Raw genomic sequence first — 27,832 nt, 5'->3', positions numbered from 1 at the left:
CTCCTGCAGACCTCGTGTTGTCATGTCAACCCATTGGCGACTCACAGTCATGTGACACTGGTGCCGATGCGCAAGGTTTATGATGCGCTTCGGTGCGTGCATGTTAAATGCCACTGTTGGGAGTTTGACAGCGGAATTTAACATGTTAACAGCATCTAGTGGATCGTGGTTCCACCCGTGGCTGTTAGGGGCACATGTCAGCTGATCAGATCAGCTGTCATGTGACGGAAAAGGTGTGTGCACCAAAGAGGGGGAGGGGACATCTGACATACTAGTTTGTCAGATGTCAGGAAGGGGTTAATATTGGCCCTCTGAGTATTTGAGTTTGACATCCCAGAAATCTTTTGTGTTACTGTAGCAACTCTGCCCTTACCCGAGTCCATGGCACATGGGAAGTGATAGCAGCAGGCACAACCTTTATTGAAGCAGCCTAGGGTAGCTCCAGGTTCCTGGCAGTGAGCACAGATCTAGACAAGAAAAATTCAAGTGTGATTAGTTAATCATAAAATATTTTCCCGAAAGACAAACAAAAAGACAGAATATACCTATATGTGTCTGCTGCATTTTTATTTTAGCAAAGTCAACAGTGTACAAAGCATTGAGTGCCCCATTATTATTAGTCCTCAACAAAGTGACAATGTAATTAAAGATCATTGGTCCAAGCCACAAACTCTACTAAACACTAATTAAGCATACCGCATATACTCGTGTATAAGCCGAGATTTTTAGCCCATTTTTTAAGTCTGAAAGTCCCCCTCTCGGCTTATACACGAGTCATATACCTCGGAGTCGGAGGGGGAGCGGGTGTGTCAGAGATCATACCGCCCCTGGCGCGGTCTCTGCAGCCCCCCTGCTTCTCCACGGTCTCCCTTCCTGCCTTCAGCGGTCACATGGTACCGCTCATTATACTCATGAATATGCGCATATTCATGAGTGTAATGAGCGGTACCACATGACCGCTGAAGGCAGGAAGGGAGACCGTGGAGAAGCGGTGCTGCCGCTGCAGAGACCGTGCCAGGGGAGGTAAGTATAGCGATATTCACCTGTCCGGGGTGTCCATCGCTGCTCACCGCTGTCTGCTGCATCCTGTCTGTGATGCTTAAGCAGCAGGGGGTGCGGTGACGTGGTGAGTGCGCGCCGTGCCCTCTGCTGCCTGAACGTCACTGACAGACGACATGGCAAACAGCGGTGAGCAGCGATGGCCCCCAGACAGGTGAGGTCCTGAGCAAGAGAGGCGAGTACGGCATTTTTTTTGCAGCAGCAGCATATGGGGGCATAATATATGGAGCATTTTATGGGGGCAGCATATGGGGGCATATTCTATGGAATAGCATATGGGGGCATATCCTATGGGGCAGCATATGGGGGCATATCCTATGGAGCAGCATATGGGGGCATATTCTATGGAGTAGCATATGGGGGCATATCCTATGGGGCAGCATATGGGGGCATAGTCTTTGGGGCAGCATGTGGGGGCATATCCTATGGAGCAGCATATGGGGGCATATCTTATTGAGCAGCATATGGGGGCATATCCTATGGGGTAGCATATGGGGGCATAGTCTATGGGGCAGCATATGGGGGCATAGTCAGTGTGGCATCATATGGGGCAGCATATGGGGGCATATTCTATGGGGCAGCATATGGGGGCATATTCTATGGGGCAGCATATGGGAGCATAGTCTATGGGGCAGCATATGGGAGCATAGTCTGTGGGGCAGCATATGGGGGCATAGTCTATGGGGAAGCATATGGGGGCATATTCTATGGGGCAGCATATGGGAGCATAGTCTGTGGGGCAGCATATGGGGGCATAGTCTATGGGGCAGAATATGGGGGCATAGTCTATGGGGCAGCATATGGGGGCATAGTCTATGGAGCAGCATATGGGAGCATATTCTATGGGGGAGCATATGTGGGCATATTCTATTATGCAACATATAAAACAATAGATAAGAGAAAAGCCGGGGTTTGTCCATGCAAGACCACAAGGAACCAACCGAAGATGCAAGCAAACCTTTATTCACATTCAAGCCAACGCGTTTCATGGCCTCCTGGCCACTTCATCAGGGCAGCAATGTCCACCCCGGCTTTTCTCTTCTCTATTGTTTTATCTGCATCCCGGGATCTGCAGTGGCCAAAACTTCCTTAGGTGGATGTGACCCTTCACAACCACATCAGGTGAGTGGATTACCTTTGTTAAACACGCTGGTGTCCCTCATTTACCGCCTTAGTGCGCTCCCCCTCTTTTTATTTTATGGAGCAACATATGGGAGCATATTTTATGAGGCAGCATATGGGGGCATATTCTATGGAGCAGCATATGGGGGCATATACTATGGGGCAGCATATGGGGGCATATACTATGGGGCAGCATATGGGGGCATATTCTATGGGGCAGCATATGGGGGCATATTCTATGGGGCAGCATATGGGGGCATATTCTATGGAGCAGCATATGGGGGCATAATCTATGGAGCATTTTATGGGGGCATAACCTTTATGGAGCATTATATGGGGCATATTATTCTATGGAGCATCTTGTGGTGGCATTATTAACCTTTGTGCAGCATTATATGGGGTGTATTTTGTATGGAGCATCTTATGGGGCCATCATGAACTGTATGGAGCATTATATGGGGCTCCTGATTCAATATGGATATTCAAAAACATTTAACCTACTGATGTCTAAATTAATTTTACTTTTATTGGTATCTATTTTTATCTTTGAAATTTACCAGTAGCTGTTGCATTTTCCACCCTAGGCTTATACACGAGTCAATAAGTTTTCCCAGTTTTTTGTGGCAAAATTAGGGGGGTTGGCTTATACACGGGTCAGCTTATACACGAGTATATACGGTATTTAAGATAATTAAAGGGAATCTGTTAAAACCTAAAGTGAGAGCAGCATGATATAGGACACAGAACCTGATTCCAGCAATGTGTCATTGGGTTGCCGACAGGGCTGTGGAGTCGGTAAGCCAAACCTGTGATTCCGACTCCTCAATTTCCCTTACACCGACTCCGACTCCAACTCCGACTCCACGACTCCCACACATATTGCTTATATTTAAGTGAAAAATGTATTGTAGTACAATGTGAACCTCAGACATTTAATCATTTTTATGATCCAATAATCAAGATATTTAGATAGAACAGAATATATATTGGTGTACTACCCGGTTTTCATTCTTTTTGGTACAGATACGATATGGATAGACAGATATGGATAAATGGATAGATAGAGCAGATTTCTAATCTGCTTTTGCTATTGAAAACATTATCTATGAGCTCAAAAACCTTTCAGGTGATGCAGTTTTTTAAAAAGATGATCAGCTTTTGCAGCTGAAAAACGTATCCTCAAAAAACACAGGAAAAACGCTGTGTGTGAATGTAGCCTTAGATCAGGAATAGAACAGCCATTTATAGGACATTTCATAACTTTCCCAAACTCCTATGAAAAAATATTCAGCACATCCTGCATTGAATTACTGTACCCAATTTATTATATATTTTAGGAGTCGGAGTCGGTCCATTTTATACCGACTCCAACTCCGACTCCACCAAAATGAGCACCGACTCCAACTCCGACTCCACAGCCCTGGTTGCCGATGTAGTTTTGATTAAAAAAAAATCACTGGTTTATCAGATTACTACTAAAGGACTAGTAAACCTGCTGCCATGTAGTCTTCCATATCCATGAGCTCTGTATAAACCCTCCCACCACTGATTCGCAGCTTTCTGTGTACACTATGCATAGGCAGAAAACTGCCAGTGGTGTGGGCAGGGTTATACAGGGCTCAGCGTTGAGAATTGCTAAATCTCCAGAAAATAAAACCATGATTCCACCAGAACCTACGGCTTCTGCCACCAACGCAGCTGTATTCACTCTGGGCGCGGCGCTAATGATAAGACTTGTCAGAACCAGAAGCTCTGGAAGGTGTGCTCTGTCTAGCCAGTAAGGTTAGAGTGGCTGGGACCTGTAGTGCTGTCCAGTATGTGTGTGTGTACTTTTCAGCTGAAGTCATCAGCTCCTTTCTCAAAGAAATTGGAAGGCACCAAACCTTACTAAGGCTTCCAGGTTGCTGCCAGACTATGGCTTTGTGTTCATCTTGCTAAGGGCTGATTCCCACTTGGAATGAATTCGGACGAAAGCAATCAAATTAAAACAAAAATCGGATTGCACTTGGACCAATGTTATTCTATCGTGTGTTCATCTGCGTTTTTTTACAGCTTGTATCGGCTCACAATCGGACTGGAAAAATCTTGCAACATGCTGCCATTGTAATCAAAATCGTATCTCATCCCGCAATAGAAGTCAATGGGTGCAGGAAACAAACAAGAAAAAAAATCGCATAGCATTCGGACAATGAGAGTGCTGTCCCAATTTTTACACATCAATCTCCTTTGAAAAGCTGGCAATTAAACTGCCGCGTACTGTATTATCACAGCGTGACAGGTTAGAATAGATATATACGCATAGAGTACATAGATAAAGAGATGTCAGTGACACACACACACACTAATATATATATATACACTGTATATACACTCACTGGCCACTTTATTAGGTACACCATGCTAGTAACGGGTTGGACCCCCTTTTGCCTTCAGAACTGCCTCAATTCTTCGTGGCAGAGATTCAACAAGGTGCTGGAAGCATTCCTCAGAGATTTTGGACCATATTGACATGATGGCATCACACAGTTGGCGCAGATTTGTCGGCTGCACATCCCTGATGCGAATCTCCCGTTCCACCACATCCCAAAGATGCTCTATTGGATTGAGATCTGGTGACTGAGGAGGCCATTTGAGTACAGTGAACTCATTGTCATGTTCAAGAAACCAATCTGAGATGATTCGAGCTTTATGACATGGCGCATTATCCTTCTGAAAGTAGCCATCAGATGTTGGGTACATTGTGGTCATAAAGGGATGGACATGGTCAGCAACAATACTCAGGTAGGCTGTGGCGTTGCAACGATGCTCAATTGGTACCAAGGGGCCCAAAGAGTGCCAAGAAAAAATTCCCCACACCATGACACCACCACCACCAGCCTGAACCGTTGATACAAGGCAGGATGGATCCATGCTTTCATGTTGTTTACGCCAAATTCTGACCCTACCATCCGAATGTCGCAGCAGAAATCGAGACTCATCAGACCAGGCAACGTTTTTCCAATCTTCTACTGTCCAATTTCGATGAGCTTGTGCAAATTGTAGCCTCAGTTTCCTGTTCTTAGCTGAGAGGAGTGGTACCCGGTGTGGTCTTCTGCTGCTGTAGCCCATCTGCCTCAAAGTTCGACGCACTGTGCGTTCAGAGATGCTCTTCTGCCTACCTTGGTTGTAACGGGTGGCAATTTGAGTCACTGTTGCCTTTCTATCAGCTCGAACCAGTCTGCCCATTCTCCTCTGGCATCAACAAGGCATTTCCGGCCACAGAACTGCCGCTCACTGGATTTTTTTTCTTTTTCGGACCATTCTCTGTAAACCCTAGAGATGGTTGTGCGTGAAAATCCCAGTAGATCAGCAGTTTCTGAAATACTCAGACCAGCCCTTCTGGCACCAACAATCATGCCACGTTCAAAGGCACTCAAATCACCTTTCTTCCCCATACTGATGCTCGGTTTGAACTGCAGGAGATTGTCTTGACCATGTCTACATGCCTAAATGCACTGAGTTGCCGCCATGTGATTGGCTGATTAGAAATTAAGTCTTAACACACAGTTGGACAGGTGTACCTAATAAAGTGGCCAGTGAGTGTATATATATATACACACACACACATATATACTTATATATACTTATATTCTTATATACACACACACATCTGGCAAAAATGAGTTTCATAAAAATCGGCTTCTCTACATGTCTGACAGCCATTCCATTCCAGTGTCAGTTGAATGCCAACCAGAGTACTCCTCATTCTACTTAAAGGGAATCTGTCACCTGGTTTTGGCGGGCTATTTAAATGAGGTCTGTCCGGTCCAATGGGCAGTGTTTCGGATCTTTGCCGCCTCCCCATCCTTGGCTGCCGTCCTCAGTTTTTTCATGAATAGGAGTAGGTGTCCACCATCTTTCGCGCGCGCGCTAAGCATTCTTGGCTCGCGCACGCGCAGTATGCTTTGCCCAACTGCGGGCAAAGCCAAAAAGCCTTACTGTGCATGCGCCGGTTAACTGTGTTCCGGGGCTTAGTTATCAGAGGTCTAACCTGTTACGCTGTGATTTTACTGTATGTGGCAGATGAATTGCCGACTTTTCATCTATATATATCTTATATATGTGTATGTTTCAAAGAATATTTCCTTTGAAAACGATGTGCAAATGACAGAATTTCTCTATGTAAAAACTCATGTTAAAATTGCATTGCAATTGAATTGTACCGCTTTCAGTTGTAAATCGAATGCTAGGTGTGAGAAATCAGATTGTACTTGCATGAAAAACGCATGACACTTGAATTACACTCGTCTGACTTTTGCAGGAACAAAATAGGACAGATTTTAAAATCGCTAGTGTGACTCCAGCCTAGGTGTGCATCTTCTTCTGCTTTGTTTAGTATATTCATGTTTTGACCCCGGCTTGTTTCTGACTATTCTTATGGATCCTGATTTTGTCACTGACGTGACCGCTCGGCTGTGACCCTGCTTGCAGACCATTTGGATGGCAGCATTCTACTGGGTCCTATTGGAAAACCGGATCCCTGTACAAGGGTTAAAGGGTATTGAGATTTCTCTGGAGTCTGCCAGAGGGAGTGGTTTGTGCCAATTCTGCTTTTCGAACCTGTGGCCTTGGTCAGACGTTACAATAGGTCTCTGTCCATACATCAAGTTGTCAGATGGGGTTGCAGAAACATGATTTACAGATTGCTTTTTGCAGTTTTTGTCCAAGAAGTACCGTATTTTTCGGATTATAAGTGTGCACTGGGAGTCACGTGACCGCAGGTCCTATTGGTCACGTGACGGAAGGTCCTGAAGCTACAATGAAGTGCCTGAATGAGCAGCTGCTGCCGTGCGCCCTCGCAGGAGGAGGATGTCAGCACAGACACAGGAAGAGAGACGGGGATGCTGGAAGCAGGAGCCATCATCGGAAGGTGAGTTAAGTGTTTTTTATTTTATCATGTGCTTGCCAGCAGGGGGGAATATAGGGACGGAGGGCTGTGTGCATGCCAGCAGGAGGGAATATAGGGACGGGTGCATGCCAGCATGGGGGAATATCGAGAGGGGGGCCATGTGCGTGCCAGCAGGGGGCATATAGAGAGAGGGGGGCCATGTGAGTGCCAGCAGGGGGGCATATAGTGACCGGGGGGCCATATTCAGGATGGAATGGGGGGGGGGCTATGTGCCAGCACAAGGGGGCAATATAGATACCAGGACGAGGGACATATATACGATTTGTAAGACGGACACTGGCATTATAACACACATCTCCATTTAACATAAAAAAATTTTTTCTCTTTTTCTTCACCAAATTTGGGGTGCATCTTATAATCAGGTGCATCTTATAAAGCGAAAAATACGGTACATAATTAGCTGAGGGAAGAAAAAAAAAAAACAGCATTAGTCACCTCATTAATCTCTTCTCTCCTCAATGGTCTCTTTCTGGTATTACTACTTTTATTTATTTTTATTAAAAAAAAGTAAAGCTTTATCTAATTAAAAAAAAAAAAAATCTCCAGAAAACTTATTTAACCCTATAGTGACCTAGCCAATGATCCCTCCTGAAACGCATCCATAAGTTCCTGTGGACTGGTACTTATTGACCTGGGACGCATGGATACGTCCCGGAGATCTTGTGTGCACAGAGGCTGTGCGCGTGTGATCGCCGCCGGGTGTCAGCTGATTATGACAGCTGACGAATCAAGAAAAGCTTCTGCCAAAAACATACCTAAAATATAACTTTTATTAATACTTTCAAAAAAAAGTTATTGAAACATAATAAAATGGTGACTAGGTAAGACACGGGTGCCTGAAAGGTTCAAAGACCAGGTCAAAAATATCACAAGTAGAAAATAGTCTAGGGAAACAGATCCACAATACACTATCTCCCTACCTGGCAGCAGATGTTGGCACACTAGGGGAAAGCATTATGGTGTCCCCGCTCAACGTTGGCTGACCCTGTCTAACCCTATAAGGAAATCCTTCCCCAAGTCATCACAGTCACCTTTAAAGTGCTTAAGTGCTTTATCCAAGTGTTGAACCTGATTTAGATGTAATGTATCGATAACAAATCTGTCTCCAGTGCTTGGGTGCAGTATTTTAGTCAAATGGCCATATATTAATATATACTGTGTCTTCAATACCTCCGATCACATCTTGGGGTGATCACAAATACTACATGTATAGTCCGCTTCCCAAGAAAATAGACTCCAAATGAAATGTTAGAGTAGGCCATGTCTCAGTGACACATTAGAATTTTCCCAGGTATTAGATTGGAGACACTTTGCGCTTAAATAGACAACCTCTCACGAGAGTCCACTCAAAAAGTCAGACTTTAGAACATACTGTCTCAAAAACACATGAGAGATATTTCTTGCATGTAAAAAAATTGGAGCATTATAGCCCTTATTAGGTCAGCTCAGAGGAGATTATTTCCTATCAGATGTTAGAACAAACCATGTCTCAATGACAAGAGATTTGAATAGATCAGGGGTATGATATTCCTTAACCCCTTATTGATCGGAGCTTTTTTCGTTTTTTGCTCCCCATTTTCCTAGAGCCCAAACTTTCTTATTTTTCCGTCAACATGGCCGTGTGAGGGCTTATTTTTTGCGGGACTAGTTGCACTTTTGAACAAAACCATTGCTTTTAACATGTCGTGTACAAGAAAACAGGAAAAAAAATTCCAAGTGTGGTGAAATTGCAAAAAAAAGTGCAATCACACACTTGTTTCTTGTTTGGCTTTTTTTGCTAGGTTCACTAAATGCTAAAACTGACCTGCCATTATGATTCTCCAGGCCATTTACGAGTTCATAGACACCAAACATGTCTAGGTTCTTTTTTAATTAAGTGGTGAAAAAAAATTCCAAACTTTGCTAAAAAAAAAGTTATCTGGGGTTAGGTGAGGGCTTATTTTTTGCACGCTGAGCTGATGTTTTTAATACCACTTTTGTGCAGACACGTTCTTTTGATCGCCCGTTAATACATGTTGATTCAATGTCGCGGCGACCAAAAAATTGTAATTCTGGCGTTTTGACTTTTGTATCGCTACGCTGTTTAGTGATCAGGTTAATCCTTTTTTTCATTGATAGATCAGGCGATTCTGAATGCGGCGATACCAAATCTGTATAGATTTTATATGTATAGATTTGATTTTTTTATTGTTTTATTTTGAATGGGGTGAAAGGGGGGGGGTAATTTAAACTTATATTTTTAAAAACTTTTTTTTTTTTTTTTTGGCACGCTTCAATAGCCTCCATGCTCAGATCGCCTGCATGTAGTAGAATTACTACATTGCTATGAGCGCCAACCACAGGGTGGCGCTCATAGCAATCCGGCATCAACAACCATAGAGGTCTCAAGGAGACCTCTGGTTGTTATGCCGACGCACCACTGACCCCCCGATCCTGTGACGGGGGGTGGGAGTCAGCGGTGCGCGTATTTCCGACCCAATGGCCGGAAGTACACGTTAAATACCTTTGACAGCGGTATTTAACTAGTTAATAGGTACGGGTGGATCACGATTCCACCTGTGCCTGTTGCGGTGCACATGTCAACTGTTCAAAACAGCTGACATGTCCCAGCTTTGATGCAGGCTCAGCGCTGGAGCCCTCATCAAAGTGGGGGTTCTGCCCTCGGATGTACTATACCGTCCGAGGGCAGAAAGGTGTTAATGCAAGTGGAAATGTTTCTCCTTTTCCAGTACACTACATGGTAAAATGAATGGTGTCATTCAAAAGTACAATTTGTCCTGCAACAAACGAGACCTCACCTATAGGGACAGAAAAATGAGTTATGGCTCGGGGAAGAATAAAACGAAAAAGCCATAGTGGAAATCAGCCCAATTGTGGAGGGTTTAACCCCTTTCCAATATCGGACGTACATTTACGCCGATGTCGGACTCCCTCCCTTTGACATGAGCTCCGGAGGTGAGCCCATATCTTTCCTGGAACATGTCAGCTGTTTTGAACAGCTGACATGTGCCCGCAATAGCTGCGGGTGGAATAGAGATCCACTTGCGGCTATTAGCTAGTGTGGTGTAGTGACCACTGTGTCCGCTAGGGGGCACTGTGAGTGTCCCAGCATGGGTGTACAGGCATATCCAGTGTGGTAATAGGAGTAGGATGCTTAGTGACCGTTATGTATCCCAAGGTGAGTGGTCTTGGGATGAAGGCTTGATTATGTGTTGATCAGCAGAGGTACTGCTGATGTTCTGTTTCAATGTGTTAGGGAAGCCTTCAGGTGGTTGGTGAGACGGGTGGGTCCAACCACCTACAAACCCACCCAGGGCCGTGTGCCTAAAACGCCCATATTGAACAGTATGTGTGTGAATGGTTGTAGGACTTGCGATGAGGTCATAGTCATGTGATCTGGTGGGCGTGGCTACGGACCATATATGGTGACCAGGGTAGGTCACATGAGTGAATGCCTGGACCCGATTGGTCCGTATGAAGGTCTCATCTGGCTGACGTGCTGGAAGATGTGGCTGCCTTCCTGAGAGCACATGTGGACGCTGTGTGTAATGACGACGTGTGTCTGACAGTTCCTGGAGGGAACGGACGTCTGCAATGTGAAGCAGCTAAGAGGTAACCCGGACACGGGAGAGTAACCGAGAGACTGTATAGCCTGTTGGCTAAATAAAGCAATACAACACAGAATGACAGATTTGCAAAAATACTCTGCAATAAAAAATGGCAGTAATCAGCAAGTGCTGGATAACAAATACAGGGTAGTTAGTTGATACTTTTTTTGCGTAAAAAAAAGTACACCAAGCTGCTCCACCACGTCAAGGTAACCCCTACCGAAGCAATCCCTATCTAATGTATTAAAAACCTGAACATGTGACCAGTGTCTAATATGAACAGGATTCAGACAGGCCGCTCCCTAGTATGGGCTTGTTGTTATTAGTTCATTTTCCCCTTCACCATTGAAGTCTGATGAACTCCCTCTTCTGGTGAAGGAAGGTAGTGAGGCTGATTACCAAGCACCTGAGCTGGGAGAGGATGACTGGGCGACGGGGATCTCTGACTGGATATAAGGCAGCCGACGCCCTTCTGCCTCGCTGGTGATTTCTCTGTGGAATTCTAGGAGACCAGTCTGATTCCTGCTCCTCAAAAGCTAAGTTTTCTGCTTTGCCTTTTTGCATTTGTGTTTTGGTTTTAGTTTGCCTTGCTTTTCTGGATTCTGCCATTCCCTGCTGGGGTGAGCTGAATTCCTTTTTTGTCGGTTTGCTCTGTCTTCAGAAAATACCTGAGTACTGACATATTCTTTTTGAAGCCTAGCGTCTTCAGGGCCTTTTTCCTTGTCAGTCTGTTGGCTCTTATTTTGATAGGGTTTTTCGCGGATTGCAGACAGCAGCTTTCCTATCCTGTCCTATCTAGTTAGCTTGGGCCCCATCATTTGCTCAGTCTATCTTTCTATCTGTGTTAGTGTTTTTTCATCTTGCTTCACCGTCATTATCTGTTGGGAGCTGCCTATTGCTTTGGGGTCTGCTCTGGGGAAGTTTAGATTTCCCTTTCTGTCTTTAGGCTAGGCAGTTCTCCGGCTGTGATCGAGGGGTCTAGGGCATCGTAGGAACCCCCCACGGCTACTGTTAGTTGTTGTTGATAGGTTCAGGGATCTGCAATCCGATAGCTGCCAACTTCTCTGGTTTTCTGGACTTAGCTAGCATTTCTGCTTTTGCCTCCTACGGTGACTCATTCATAACAGCTTGTGCTCTGAGACAGCTCTTATGTGCACGAGAGTCAGTGATAAGCGGTCATAGAGGAGTGCTTAGGAAGCAACCCAGGGGCAGACAAAAATGTCAGGTCTCCACCGCAGCTCCAGACGAAAACCTCCAATGGAGGATCCTCCGTCGAAACGCGTTGTGGTTTAACCCCGTCTCTTGTCTGAGTCTCTTTCCTGCGCTCCTAAGACCGTTTCCATTTTCTCATAGCTCTTATGTGCACGTCACACAAGAGGGTTGGGGTCTCCCAAACCATGCTAAGCAAGGAAAAATAAGCACATAAGAGCTGTCTCAGACCACAAGCCCATACTAGGGAGCGGCCTGTCTGAATCCTGTTCATATTAGACACTGTTCACATGTTCAGGTTTTTAATACATTAGATAGGGACTGCTTCGATAAGGGTTACCTGGACGTGGTGGAGCAGCTTGGTGTACATTTTTTTGCACTAAAAAACGTATCAACTAAATACCCTTTATTTGTTATCCAGCACTTGCTGATTACTGCCATTTTTTATTGGAGTATTTTTGCAAATCTGTCAGTGTTTTCTTACTGTATCTCAGTTAGTGGGTGGTGTGAACATTGTCTGATCGACGTGTTCACACTTGTGCATGTGACGTGTGCTTTTAATGTTTTTTTCCCTGCTTAGCATGGTTTGGGAGACCCCACCCCTCTCGTGTGACGTGCACAAAAGAGCTGTCTCAGACCACAAGCCCATACTAGGGAGTGGCCTGTCTGAATCCTGTTCATATTAGACACTGTTCACATGTTCAGGTTTTTAATACATTAGATAGGGACTGCTTCGATAGGGGTTACCTTGACGTGGTGGAGCAGCTTGGTGTACATTTTTTTTGCGTAAAAAAACGTATCAACTAAATACCCTGTATTTGTTATCCAGCACTTGCTGATTACTGCCATTTTTTATTGCAGAGTATTTTTGCAAATCTGTCATTCTGTGTTTTCTTGTTGTATCTCAGCTAGTGGGTGGTGTGAGCATTGTCTGATCGACGTGTTCACACTTGTACATGTCACATGTGTGTTTTTAAATAAAGCAATGCCTGTGTGACCGGAGGGCTAAGGGGAGCAGAGCTCCACCATGAAGATACCCTGTTGTCTGCTGTAAGACTGTTGCATGCTGCTTTGGCTTATGATGATGAATAAACCGCATGGACTATGTTGATGTTTTTATGAAAAACCCGTGCCGGACCTGGTTATTTGGCTGCACAGCGAGTATCCCCAACCTGAATGACAAGTGCTACCTTACACTACTTAAATGCCACTGTCAAAAGCTGACAGCGGCAGTTAAATGGCGCTTCTGGCAATCGCGCCAGAAATACGCACACTGGTGACCCGTGTCACGTGATTGCAGGTCATCGGTGTGTAGGTATGACAACCCGAGGTCTCCTGGAGAATTCTATGGTTGTCAATGCCGGGTTGCTGTGAGCGGCACCCAGTGGTCGGTGCTCATAGCAAGTCCGCAATTCTACTATATAGAGGCGACCTGACCATCGCCTCTATGTAGCAGAGTCGATCGGGTTGTACCAGCTTCCAGCCTCCTATGGAGACTAGTAAAGAATGGCAAAAGTAAAAGTTTAAAAATATTAAAAAAAAAAAAAGTTGAGCCTTTTGGTTTTTCCTTTCGGTGCAAAGATGAACAGATTTTTGGCAGTTCCAACTCTTGAACAGATCATGTAAAGTTGACCATGAGAAAAGCATGGAGATTGCAAATCGATCCCTACTACTTTCAAGAACAGTCCCTGAGCATTGTTAATGGACATTGCAAATAGCAGTTGAGCTGGAAACAGGATACGTTTAAAATCAAAAAACAAATCAGATGGAATGAGTGGAATTCTTGAAATGAAAATGTCCTCTCCTTTGGCACATCCTGTTTCTGAGCTGTGTATCTAACCCTATCCTGTGTGATGTCTGCTGAGCTGTGTACCTAATCCTCTCGTGTGATACCGACTGCTGAGCAGTGTATCTAATCCTACCCTGTGTGATACCGACTGCTGAACAGTGTATCTAATCCTACCCTGTGTGATACCGACTGCTGAGCAGTGTATCTAATCCTATCCTGTGTGATACCATCTGCTGAGCCGTGTATCTAACCCTATCCTGTGTGATACCGACTGCTGAGCCGTGTACCTAATCCTATCGTGTGTTATTGTGTGCTGAGCCGTGTATCTAATCCTGTCCTGTGTGATACTGTCTGCTGAGCCGTGTATCTATTCCTATCCTGTGTGATACTGGCTGCTGAGCCATGTGTCTAATACTCTCCTGTGTGATACTGACTGTTGAGCTGTGTGTCTAATCCTATCCTGTGTGATACTGACTGCTGAGCTGTGTATCTAATCCTATCCTGTGTGATACTGGGCTCCCCCTGCAGTCTGTATCAGAGGGTGGTCTGTGTTGGCACGGTAATAAATTGTGTTATTTCCAGCTTTACAGAAGGACGATAACACCATAGAAATGATAATAGGCCAAATTGTTTGGTGAATTGGAACGCACGGGGTTAAAATTTCACCTCACAACACAGCCTATGACGCTCTCGGGGTTCAGACGTGTGACTCTGCAAAATTTTGTGGCTGTAGCTGCGATGGTGCAGATGCCAATCCTGGACATACACACATTGAGCTATATATATACACACACACACATATATATATATATATATATATATATACACACACATACACACACACAAAAGTATTAACACCCCTGCAATTTTGTCAGATAATACTCAGTTTCTTCCTGAAAATGATTGCAAACACAAATTCTTTGTTATCATCTTCATTTAATTTGTCTTAAATGAAAAAACACAAAGAATTGTCCTAAAGCCAAATTGGATATAATTCCACACCAAACATAAAAAAAAGAGGGTGGACAAAAGTATTGGCACTGTTCGATAAATCATGTGATGCTTCTCTAATTTGTGTAATTAACAGCACCTGTTACCTGTGGCACCTAACAGGTGTTGGCAATAACTAAATCACACTTACAGCCAGTTGACATGGATTAACCCCTTCACTACCAAGGGTGGTTTGCACGTTAACTCCCGGGCCAATTTTTACAATTCTGACCACTGTCCCTTTATGAGGTCATAACTCTGAAACGCTTCCATGGATCCCGGTGATTCTGACATTGTTTTCTCGTGACATATTGTACTTCATGTGAGTGGTAAAATTTCATTCAAATAACTTGCGTTTATTTGTGAAAAAAACGGAAATTTGGCGAAAATTTCGCAATTTTCCAGCTTTGAATTTTTATGCCCTTAAATCACAGCGATATAGCACACAAAAAACTTAATAAATAACATTTCCCACATGTTTACTTCACATCAGCACAATTTTGGAACCCAAATTTTTTTTTGTTAGGAAGTTATAAGGGTTAAAAATTGACCAGCGATTTCTCATTTTTGCAACACCATTTTATTTTTAGGGACCACGTCACATTTGAAGCCACTTTGAGGGGTCTATATGATAGAAAATACCCAAAAGAGACACCATTCTAAAAACTGCACCCCTCAAGGTGCTCAAAACCACATTCAAGAAGTTTATTAACCCTTTAGGTGCGTCACAGGAATTTATTTGCATATTTAAAAAAAAAAAAAATTAACATCTAACTTTTTTTCACAAAAAAAGTACTTCAGGTTCAATTTTTTTTTATTTTACCAAGGGTAACAGGAGAAATTGGACTGCAAAAGTTATTGTGCAATTTGTCCTGAGTACACTGATACCTGATATGTGGGGGGGGGGAACGACTGTTTCGGCACATGGCAGAGCTCAGAATGGAAGGAGCGCCGTTTGACTTTTTCAATGCAAAATTGTCTGGAATTCAGATCGGACACCATGTCACGTTTGGAGAGTCCCTGATGTACCTAAACAGTGGAAACCCCCTACAAGTGACCCCATTTTGGAAACTAGACCCCCCCAAGGAACTTATCTAGATATGTGGTGAGAACTTTGAACCCACAAGGGCTTTACAGAAGTTTATAACGTACAGCGGTACAATTAAAAAATCATATTTTTTCCACAAAAATGATCTTTTCACCCCAATTTTTATTTTCCCAAGGGTAACAGGACCCTAAAAGTTATTGTGCAATTTGTCCTGAGTACGCTGATACCCCACATGTGGGGGTAAACCACTATTTGGGCGCATGGCAGAGCTCGGAAGGGAAGCAGCGCCATTTGACGTTTTTGGCTGGAATTGAGATCGGACACCATGTCGCGATTGGAAAACCCCTGATGTACCAAAACAGTGGAAACCCCCCACAAATGACACCATTTTGTAAACTAGAGCCCCCAAGGAACTTATCTAGATGTGTGGTGAGCACTTTAAACCCCCCAGTGCTTCACAGAAGTTTATAACGCCCGGGCGTGAAAATAAAAAATTCGTATTTTTTCCACAAACATGATCTTTTAGTCACCATTTTTTTTATTTTCCCAAGGGTACCAGGAGAAATTGGACCCCAAAAGTTGTTGTCCAATTTGTCCCGAGTATGCCGATACCCCATATGTGGGAGAAAACTACTGTATGGGCACACGCCGGGGCTCGGAAGGGAAGTAGTGACGTTTTGGAATGCAAACTTTGATGGAATGGTCTGCGGGTGTCATGTTGCCTTTGGAGAGCCCCTGATGTACCTAAACTATTGAAACTCCCCACAAGTGACCCCATTTTGGACACTAGACCCCCCACGGAACTTATCTAGATGTGTGGTGAGCACTTTGAACCCCCAAGTGCTTCACAGAAGTTTATAACGCTTGGACGTGAAAATAAAAAAATCATTTTTTTCCACAAAAATGATATTTTTGCCCCCAATTTTTTATTTTCCTAAGGGTAACAGGAGAAATTGGACCCCAAAAATTATTTTGCAATTTGTCCTGAGTAGGCTGATACCCTACATGTGGGGGTAAAACACTGTTTGGGCGCATGTCAGAGCTTGGAAGGGAAGGAGCACCATTTGACTTTTTCAACTCAGAATTGGCTGGAATTGAAATCAGACGCCATGTTGCATTTGGAGAGCCCCTGATGTACCCAAACAGTGGAAACCCCCAATTCTAACTCCAACCCGAACCCCAACACACCACTAACCCTAATCTCAGCCCTAACCCTAATGGAAAAATGGAAATAAATACATTTTTTTTATTTTATTATTTTTCCCTAACTAAGGGGGTGATAACGGGGGGTTTGATTTACTATTTATGGCGGGTTTTATGTTTGGTGGCTGTCGCACGCTAAAAGACGCTTTTTATTGTAAAAATAGTTTTTGCATCACCACATATTGAGAGCTATAATTTTTCCGTATTTTGACCCACCGAGTCATGTGAGGTCTTATTTTTTGCGGGACGAGTTGACGTTTTTATTGGTACCATTTTCGGGCACGTGACATTTTTTGATCGCTTTTTATTCCGATTTTTGGGACGCAGAATGAACAAAAACCAGCGTTTCATGAATTTCTTTTGGGGGGGTGCGTTTACACCGTTCCGCGTGCGGTAAAATTGATAAAGCGGTTTTATTCTTCGGGTCAGTAAGGTTACAGCGATACCTCATTTACGTCTTTTTTTATGTTTTGTCGGTTTTATGCAATGAAAACTATTTTATATAAAAAATAATTATTTTTGCATCGCTTTATTCTGCGAGCTATAACTTTTTTATTTTTTCGCTGATGATGCTGTGTGGCGGCTCGTATTTTGCGGGACAAGATGACGTTTTCAGCGGTACCATGGATATTTATATGCGTCTTTTTGATCGCGCGTTATTACACTTTTTGTTTGGCGGTATGATAAATCATTTTTTGCTTCGTTTTTTATTTTTTAAGGGGTTCGTTAAGGGGTTAACTAATGGGACAGTTTTATAGGGCGGGTCGTTACGGACGCGGCGATACCTAATATGTGTACTTTTTTTTTTTTTTTTTTCAAAAAATGGATTTGGGGGAATTTTTATTTTTTTGTAATTTGGCGAATTTTTTAAAATTATTTTAAACACTTTTTAATTTTTTTTTTTACTTTATTAAATAGTCCCAGGTGGGACATCACTGTTCTGTGACAGATCGCTGATCTGTCACATCACAGATCACTGTGACAGATCAGCGATCTGTCACAGGCAGTGCACAAGGCTTCCTCATGCCTGTGCTTTGCAGGGGGGGGCTCAGGGAAGCACAGAGGGAGCCCCCTCCCTGCCGATGCTTCCCTTTAACCCCCGGTACACCGCGATCATGTTTGATCGTGGTGTGCAAGGGGTTAACGTGTCGGGGGCGGTCCGTGACCGCCCCTGACACATTGTGCCGGGTGTCAGCTGTGATAATCAGCTGACACCCGGCAGCGATCAGCGGCGCTCACCACGTGGGCGCCGCTGATCGCGGTAGACGTACTATCCCGTCCATGGGCATAGGGGCCCGGGTCCCATGGAAGGGATAGTACGTCTGATGTCAGGAAGGGGTTAAGAACAGTTTAAGGCTAAGTGCACACATAGCAGAAATTTTCTGCTCAAAAACAGGACTCCCTTCCCAGAAACTGCGCGTTTTCAACGATTTTTGCACGTTTTTTTGCGTTTTTTTCCGCGCGGTTTCTAGATACATGGAAAAAGCCAGAAACGCAGAAAAAAAGCGAAATTAATGAGCATGCTGCGTTTTTTACCGCGATGCATTTTTTTCGCGGTAAAAAACGCATCAATGTGCACCAAAAGTGCAAAATGCATAGAAATGAATGGGAAGCTTCTTTTTCGCGTTTTTCCCACGGATTTTTTGGCAAATCTCCGGGAAAAACCGCAAAAAAAATGCTGTGTGTGAACACAGCGCCTTAGACTAATTTGAGGGTGCTGAATTCAAATATGATCTTATAATTCATCTATCACGTCACGTTTTTGCGCTATAGGTATATAGCCCATTTTCATGAATTCCATGAAAAATAAAAGTAGTGTATGAAAAGTGCCGGTTTATACGGTACACTAAAGTAAATTTAGTTTTCATTTAGTCTCCCAATAAATGTGAGAATATCTTTGTTTTCTTTGAACATGCATAATTCCCATTTGTTATGATAAGTAAAAAAGTCAAAACTCTCAGTCACAGTGGAGAATGCTTTAAATATATATGTTCAACTTTTCCTGGTCTTAGTGAAGAGAAGAAAAAGGCTGGAATATTTGATGGGCCTCAAATAAGAACACTTATGAGAGACCCAAATTTTATCACATCAATGAATGAGACAGAAGAGCTTGGAATGCATTTTGTAATGTGGTGCAGAATTTTCTAGGGAATAAGAATGCAGACAACTATGAAGAAATTGTGGAAGAGCTACTGAGTCTGCGAAATCTTGGATGTAGAATGAGTATCAAGATTCACTATTTACACAGCCATTTGGACTTTTTTCCAGAGAATCTGGGGGATGTGAGCGAGGAACAAGGGGAGCGTTTTCACCAGGACATTAAAACAATGGAAGAACGGTATTAAGGCCGGTGGGACTCACATATGATGGCTGACTATTGCTGGAGCTTGATGAGACAACCCAGAAGCTGTACATCACAGATCAGCCAAGAAAAGAAAGTTCAAATAACTGCCATTTATCTGTGTGCCATATATATGTGCATTTGTATATTTTGTAGTTTAATTCTGTAAGTATATTTGATTTGCTGTACACAAACTTTGTAATCTTTGTTATTCCTTGATTAAAAATATACAAAATGTAGTACCGAAAATCATGTGTTTTTATCATAAAAAAATCCTTGGATAGGAATAATTTTCATCAAAAATTGAAAATATCTCGAAATCCTGATGTGATAGCCAAAAATGGAGTTCATATTCGTAATCAGCAGCCAAAGTTGACTTAAAATGTTTTAAAACCTTTTGCCAGAAAAATTGCATTGACCTGTGTTAAACCAAAAAAACAGTTGCAAAGTAATTTCTTTGTCCAACCTCTTATTTTGCATACTCCACTTAAGAATAATGTTCACACAGATAGATATAGAAATAGATAAAAATTAGAAGAACAGCACAGGCAAAAATAGGGTGCAAAGCCTCACAGGTACATACCAGTCCTTGTAAATAGAAAATCAGAAAAAAGATGGAGGAAGCACACCATATAGAAGTAGAAAAAAGTGCTTTTAATAGCCCATGTGGCGATGTTTCGGTCCTGAGTGCAGATATGAGAAAGGTCTGCACTCAGGACCGAAACGTCGCCACATCGGCTATTAAAGGCACTTTTTTCTACTTCTATATGGTGTGCTGCCTCTATCTTTTTTTGATTTTATATAGAAATAGATATACAATACCAAGGCTGATGTTTATTAATGAACAATATGTTTAAATTATGTAGCAAAAGAGAGAAAGAACGGTGAGTGCCATCCTATTGTAGAAATTCTTTATTGGTTAAAAGGCATTGGCTCGGGAGGAATATACAGAGCGTGGACAACGGCCATTTCACGCACTTGCGCTTCAACAGGACCCGTTGAAACGCAAGTGCGTGAAACGGCCGTTGTCCACGCTCTGTACATTCCTCCCGAGCCAATGCCTTTTAACCAATAAAGAATTTCTACGATAGAACAGTGAGTGCCATCCTTTCTCTCTTTTGCTACATAATTTGATTTCATGCTTTTCACTGGATTGAGCACCCGTTCTGTTGGTATTATGGCGTTCGGTCCAGGGGTGTGATTTGGACTGCAGTCACAGAACTGCTTTGGGGTTTATGAGCAGTGCACAATCCTCCCTTTCACTTAGAACAATGTTTAATTTTGAAAAAAAAAGGGAAAAAAATGGCGTGGGCTCCCGTGCAATTTTCTGCGCCAGAGAGGGAAAGCCGACGACTGGAGGCAGATATTCATAGCCTAGGAAGGGACCATGGTTATTGGCCCCGACTAGCTACAAACACCTGCCCCCAGCCACATCTCTTCCCACTAACCTGTAGGGGTGGAATATGGGGTAATAAGGGGTTAATGTCACCTTTGTATTGTAAGGTGACATCAAGCCCGGCTTAGTAATGGAGAGGCGTCAATAAGACTCCTATCCATTACTAATCCTATAGTTGATAAGGGTTAAATAAACACACAGGCAGAAAAATGTCTTAATGAAATAAAACACTACACAGTTTTCCCATTTTATTGTACGCCTAATCCATGCGACACCCTCGATCTCTTGAAAAACAAACAAATACTCCCTGTTAAGACATAATCCATTTAATAACGAGTGTCCCATGATGATCTCCCCTATAGGGATGTCACATCTGGAGATGTGACCTCTCTACAGGGCCTCCAGTGACACACTGACAGGAGACAATGGCTCCTGCAGTGAATCACTGAAGAGATTACCCGAGTTCATACTCTCACTTTACGGTAATGTTGCGCGAGAATCAGGGGACTCTTCCAGCGGCGGAGGGATATATCGCGGAGAATTACCTCCACCTGTCAGTTCATCGCGGGAGCCCTTGTAGAGCACTGACATTACCCGATGTCAGTTCTACACGGGAGATCGTCGTGGGACACTTGTTATTAACTGGACTATGGCGGAAAGGTAAGTATAGGTTGGTTTATTATTTTTATTACAGGAGACCAAGGGCTTCAGGGAATTAGGTGTATATGGTATGTACTCTGTTATATGTTGTATGTACTGTCTGTAATGTAAGTTATATGTTCTGGGAATTTTTTTTTTTTTTACACTTGACATGCATTGTCTGCTAGGACTACTTTCCCATAATCAGCAATGCTATCACTGTGAGCATTCATTGCTGGATGGGAGTAGTAGTCCCGTCAGACAATGGCTGCTTACACAGACCCCCACACACCAGCACACACACACAGGGGGACACATGCACACACACAAACATGCAGACCCCCGCACACACAGACACGCACAGTCTCCACCCACCCATTTCCCTCCTCCCGATCTGCAGCGTTTCAAGCACCCACATCTGCAGATCTTTTTTACATCTGCGGTTTTGCTGCGGATGTGCCTGACTCAATGGAAGTCAATGGGTGCAGAAACGCTGCAGATCCGCAAAAAGAATTGACATGCTACGGGAAAAAAAACGCTGCAAATCTCCGCTGATTTTTCCGCAGCATGTGCACAACTAATCTCCATTTCCTATAGATTAACACTGGCTGTGCACTTCCCTGCGGATCTGATGCAAATCTTTGCGGTCAAAAACTCTGCGGATCCACAACTAAATCTGCATCATGTGCACACAGCCTTAAACAGCCCGGCCCTTCTTTCTCACAATAGCCACTGGGGGAGGGGCAGAGACAAGGGCCAGACATATTCATTAGCCAGGAAACTAATATGCCAACGAATCTGAACAAAAAGAAGAAAAAAAAAAATTGAACCAAAAAATTAGATCAAAAGCAAGAACAGAGCAAGCCACCAGCAAAATCAGTAGCATAGACCCATATCAGCATTTACGTAAAGCACCAAGTGGCACTCAGGATAATGCTAGACAACATGCAACTGTGACATCACGTTATACTGATATCGTCTTAACAAAATCAAGTGGGAGATACCTGAATGCTTGGTGGCAATACCCAGTGAAAAGGGTCCGCAGCATTTGCTGTGCAAAACATATTGTACACAGGGTTGTGGAGTCGGTAAGCCAAACCACCTACTGACTCCTCAATTTCCATGACTTCTGCCTCCAACCCCACAGCACCGCTTCACTAATGAGCATGTACATAAACTGCAACACAGATACATCAGGAACAGAAAAAATAATAAGGCTGTGTGCCCACGTAAGCGTTTTTGAAGCGTTTGTCCTGGTCAAAACGCTTCAAAAACGCATACAAGAATCCCATTAATTTTAAATGAATTCCGCACTTTTTGTGCACATTGATGCATTTTTTTCCGTGCAAAAAATGCTTAGCGGTAAAAAAACGCAGCATGCTCATTAATTTAGCGGAAAAGTCCGCGCTTTTAGCTATTTTCTATGAGTCAGAAGACGTGCGGAAAAACGCGCCTTTTTTGGCAAAAACGCATGGAAAACGAGCAAAAAAAGCGGAAATAAAACGCGCGTTTTCTGGGAAGGAGTCCGGTTTTGAAGCAGAAATTTACTGCATACGTGGGCACATAGCCTTATCGGACATTTTATAACTTTCCCGAATTATGAAAACATTCTCGAATTTGCATCGGGTGGCTCGGGTAGGCACAGAGTATTGCAGATCCTCGCATTTTTTTTTTGGGGGGTGTCCAACAGACACCAAACATGCGGAACAGGGACTCGAGCAGGTCTCTCAAGCACCCGCGATATTGGGTGCATAACCAAACACCTGATGCAAACTGGAATAACGAGCACTTGTGCTCAACACGAATGACGACACATTCAACATGACAACTTAATGTTATATTCTGTGTCATACTTGTGGGTTCAAAATGCTCATTATACCCCTGAATAAAATTCTTGAGGGGTGTGGTTTCCAAAATGGGGTCACTTGTGGGAGGTTTTCACAGTTTAGGCTCTCCAAACACAACACTGCATCCGCCTTCGATTCCAGCCAATTTTGCATTTAAAAAAAAAAAATCAAACGGTGCTCCCTTCCTTCTGAGCCCTACCATGCGCCCAAAAAGTGGATTTTTCCCACATAAGGGGTATCGACATACCCATGAGCAATTGCACAACAAATTTTTTGGCCCATTTTCTCTTGTTACCCTTGTGAAAAAGGTTTGGGTCAAAAATAATTTTTTTGTGAAAATTAAATATTGTTTCCTTTCACAATGCTTCCGTTCTCGTGAAGCAACTGGACGGTTAATAAACTTCTTAAATGTTGTTTTGAGCACCTTGAGGGGTTCAGATTTTATTAAGGTGTCACTTTTGACATTCCTGTAGAATGTCAAATCTGTGTCCCTCCTGATGGAGCAATGATGTCCTGGCTGCAATCTTGTGGAGTGCTCCTGGCTGTGGTTTTGTAAAGAGTCTATGATTCTTTGAATGTTTTGTTATTGGCATAGCCCCTTTATATAGTTCACAACTGTTGTCCTTCAAACCATCATCCACAGGTCAAGAGGAAGGTGTAATGTCTTTAGCTCTCATTGTTTGGAGTATTTAAATCAATTTGCATAGTTTTTCCTCCTACTTTTTGAAAGTCAACAAGCCAGGGGGTCCCACACAATGTCTATAAACATATTACCAAACATCCTTTGTTTAATGACCCTGCAATATCTGTCTTGCAAAGATAATAAGCTGAAGGAGCTGATATAAAGGGCAAACAGTCAAACATATATATAAAAAAAAAATCAACGTTTAAGACTCACATGACAACAGTCTATGGTTCTTGACTAACTGAAAATAGATGTTTGGATAATTAAGATTAAATGCTGTGGTTACACATTGGTCCCCATCTTAATTAGCCAGACGTGATTGAAAGCCAATTATCCTTCTTCACTTAGGCCGGGGTCACACTAGAGAGGAATACAGACGAGTGAGAGGCGTTAAAAGCACGCATTAGACACGGACAAATGATTCTCTATGAGGTACCTCGCACCAGCCGTATATTTCTCATCCGTATTCTACGGTCCGTGCCAATCGCAGCATGCTGCGATTGTCAGCGTACTACGGCCGTAGTACGCCAATGCAAGTCTATGGGTGCACAAAAAATACGGATTACACACGGACCACACATGTGACCTGCGAGAACTACGCAGGTCTTTTGGCTGCTGCCAGGAAATGGCCCAATCCACCATCAGGAAGCTGATACATGCAAATCACCTCAAATAGCTCTCCAGACATCCAGGAAGTCAGCCTCCACGGAGTACAGCAGCGTCATGGCGACATTTTATCTGAATGTGGAAATGCTAATTGTCCTGGTGCAGGAGAGGCCCGAACTGTGGGACCAACGTGATGCCCATTATGCCAACCGGGCAAGAAAGGAGGTGTCATGGAGGCGCATATGTAGGCAGATGTTCCATGACTTTGGTGATCGGCCACATGAGGAGCAGCAGAAACTGAGTAAGTACAAGCCAAAAAACTAGTAAAATTACAGCACAACAAAAAAATGAATATAGAATCAGCACCCTCCTTCCTGTGCTTGTACTTTTTTCCTCATGAGGACGTTAGATTTTGATGTGACACGTGGTTTGACACTGCCATAATTTGGGCCAGGCCACAAGCTCCTCATCCCCCTAGCCAAACAAGTTATTAAGTGTAGTTACTTGATACATCAACTAATGTATCTGGCCTGTATGCCCCAATTAGATATGCCACCATGGGTACAAAGCACACCCCAGAAGGCCCCATGCCTAGACTACTGGTAGCAAATGTGACCTATCAAATATATGAATTTGACAATATTTCCTGTCACATTGCAGTGGAAGATGTGATGAGACGCTGGCGAAGCATCTGCGACCGATACCGCCGGGAACGTCAGCAGCGGTCCAGGAGTGGGGATGCGGGCTACGTCAAGAGAAAGTACATATACTATGACCGCCTCTCCTTCCTCGCCCCAATTCTGGATCTCAGACCGTAAGTAGATACCTCACACCAGATTACACAGATACGTTGCAGGGCCAAAAATATTTAGTTATTTTTGGCTCTGTACTATTTCATAACAGAACTCAGTCCAACCTTACGGACAGAGGAACTGGCTCCGAAACCGACCCCATCATCGATCCTGTGTCTGCAGGGGAAGAGGTGGCTGGCCCATCTTCTCCCCCTACTAGGAGCATGACTGAAGATTCTAGTCAGAAAGTGCCACTGCCTGCGTCCCAAAGCCCACCACCAGGACCATCTGGTGCTGCTGCAGCATCAGCAAGAGCAGAGGAGCAGGGCAACATCAGCAGCAGCCCAACTGGCCACATCCGGGGCTCCCCACAGCCTGCTGCCACATCCCGGCGAGGAAGAAGCCGAAGGCGTCAAATACCTGCCACTGATACCCGCACTAATGTGGACACTGGGGTCCTAAATTATTTATCCAGAGTAAATAGTGATGATGGGGAGGAGGCATACTCACGCAGCCTGGGCCTTTATCTCCGTGCCCTTTCCCGTGAGGTCAGGCTCCGTATTCGAGGATGTTTTCAGATCCTGCTTGATGCGTGCACATACCCCAATACCCCCTACGAATGATTTGAATATATTGAGAGGTGGCAGCTTTCCCAAAGAAATCTCATGCGCCTTAGGCACCTCCCACAAATGCATGCTCAAGCAGGATCTGAGGATCCTCAAATACGTGGGCCTACACCTCACCCCCTTCCTCCCACTACCCAACCTTCATTACAGCAGCCACAAATGTCTGCCTCTAGCCAACCACACCAATATGGCCACTTGTTCCCACCCAGTCTTGGAGGCTGGTCCCAACCTGGTTGGGGACGATATGGCTATCTTGGTGGGTATGTGACACGTGCCTACCACAGCCAACAAGATGCCCCTCCTTATTACTACTCTGGCCAGTACCCCCAACAATCACAGGAGGCAGGACACTACACACATCATGGGCAACAGTATGGCCCCACACAGGGCGATGTTGGGCAGAGTAGCCAGCAGCAACCACAGGCTGCTCTTGCGCCTTCTCCTTCCCCAACGTATGAGAATTTATAATTCTGTGTCCACAATCAGTCTGATGCCAGGAGATGTCCAGTGCGGTTTCACTGGTGCTACAAATACCAATCCAAAGGAAAAAACAGGTGGTCTCCATCACCAAACTTTGTGAAAAAAGTGAAAACTCACATTTTTTCAGAATGTTTTCCAATCATATTAATAATCCACCATGACAGGCAAGGCTACCTCACGCCTTTCAGACAGATATTACATGTCTGAACAAAAGAGAATATTTAACCATGCTATACTGGTCAAGTGAAAGGATGAAAATACACTACTCACTTGTTAAGACATAGAGAGAGCATGATGGTCTTAAGGCTGGTCGCCTTGATTTGTGACTATACACTGGCAAAAAAGTGACTACTTCACTAAGGCCAGCACGCCTCTTCTAGGCATTAGCAAGTGAGTAATGTATTTTCATCCTTTGACTTTACAGTATAGGGCGGTGAAATATTCTCTTTTGTACAGACATGTAATATCTGTCTGAAAGGCGTAAGGTAGCCTTGCCTGTCATGGTGGATTATTAATATGATTGGAAAACATTCAGAAGAAATGTGAGTGTTATCTTTTATCAATAATTTTGGTGCTGGAGACCACCTCTTTTTTCCTTTGGATTGAAAATTTCTAATGTTGCAATGTTGTTATTGCATGTTATTTTGTGTTCTGTTTGAAAATGTTACTTTTCAAAAAAGTTTTCTTATGCAAAAAGGGCAATTTGGCCCATTGCTACAGTTTTCATATGGCAATGTTTGCCTTTAAAAAAAACAAACAAAAAAAGGCAAAAGTAAAAATCTGTCTACTACAGTTTACGTATCTGTGTGATTTCTCAAAAACAGTGTCAGCATACTAACATACGCTTAGCAATGCAATGAAACAGTCATAGAATCAGAAGGGGTATAAATATATATATATTTAGACACACATAAAACCAAAAATTATAACAGACACAGCATGCTCTAGCCAAGAAGTTTCCCCCTCAGGTGAGATAAAGTAATTAGTGAAAATATCACGCACTTTGAGCCCAGAGAGCGGTCTACGTTGAGGGTTGATAGGTGGTCTCACCCTACGCACAACACCAGCCGAGGAGGAACAATCATGTATCCTGGTGAAGTTATGAAGAACCACACAGGCTTTAACAACTTCATTAACATTTTGTTCACTCAGCTGAATGGCAGACTGGAGTACCCACCATTTGGCACAAAGAATGCCAAAGGAACACTCCACCAGTCGCCTAGCACGTGATAGGCGCAAGTTAAAAATTCTGCGCCTGTGGTCAAGGTTGCGCCGGGGATATGGCCTCATGACATTGCGCGTTAACTGAAACGCCTCATCTGCCACAAGGACATAAGGGACTGATTCTTCAGTGGAGCCTGGTAGCTGGCATGGTGGTGGTAGATCCAACTGGTTGGTGCGTAGCCGCCAAGCCATTATGGAAGTATTGAAGACTCTAGAGTCTC

The 27,832-nt window shown here is 43.7% G+C and overlaps 1 protein-coding gene across 5 annotated transcripts in view; it reads right to left on the bottom strand.

Annotated features, from left to right (window-relative positions):
- TCF20 (transcription factor 20) overlaps positions 1-27,832 on the bottom strand; it is a 243,394-nt gene that overhangs the window by 23,834 nt on the left and 191,728 nt on the right. For 4 of the 5 annotated variants that reach the window (XM_073586698.1, XM_073586696.1, XM_073586699.1 and 1 more), the window contains exon 3: positions 374-467. The exons of the other annotated variant lie outside the window; for it this stretch is intronic. In XM_073586698.1, the coding sequence (XP_073442799.1) occupies positions 374-467 (94 nt within the window). The remainder of the gene's footprint in view (positions 1-373; positions 468-27,832) is intronic. 5 annotated transcript variants of the gene reach the window in all.

This window comes from Dendrobates tinctorius, unplaced genomic scaffold (genome assembly GCF_039654945.1).
Source record: "Dendrobates tinctorius isolate UK_male_01 unplaced genomic scaffold, ASM3965494v1 ptg000094l, whole genome shotgun sequence".
Classification (NCBI taxonomy): domain Eukaryota; kingdom Metazoa; phylum Chordata; class Amphibia; order Anura; family Dendrobatidae; genus Dendrobates; species Dendrobates tinctorius.
This window is presented reverse-complemented; position numbering and strand designations above follow the sequence as displayed.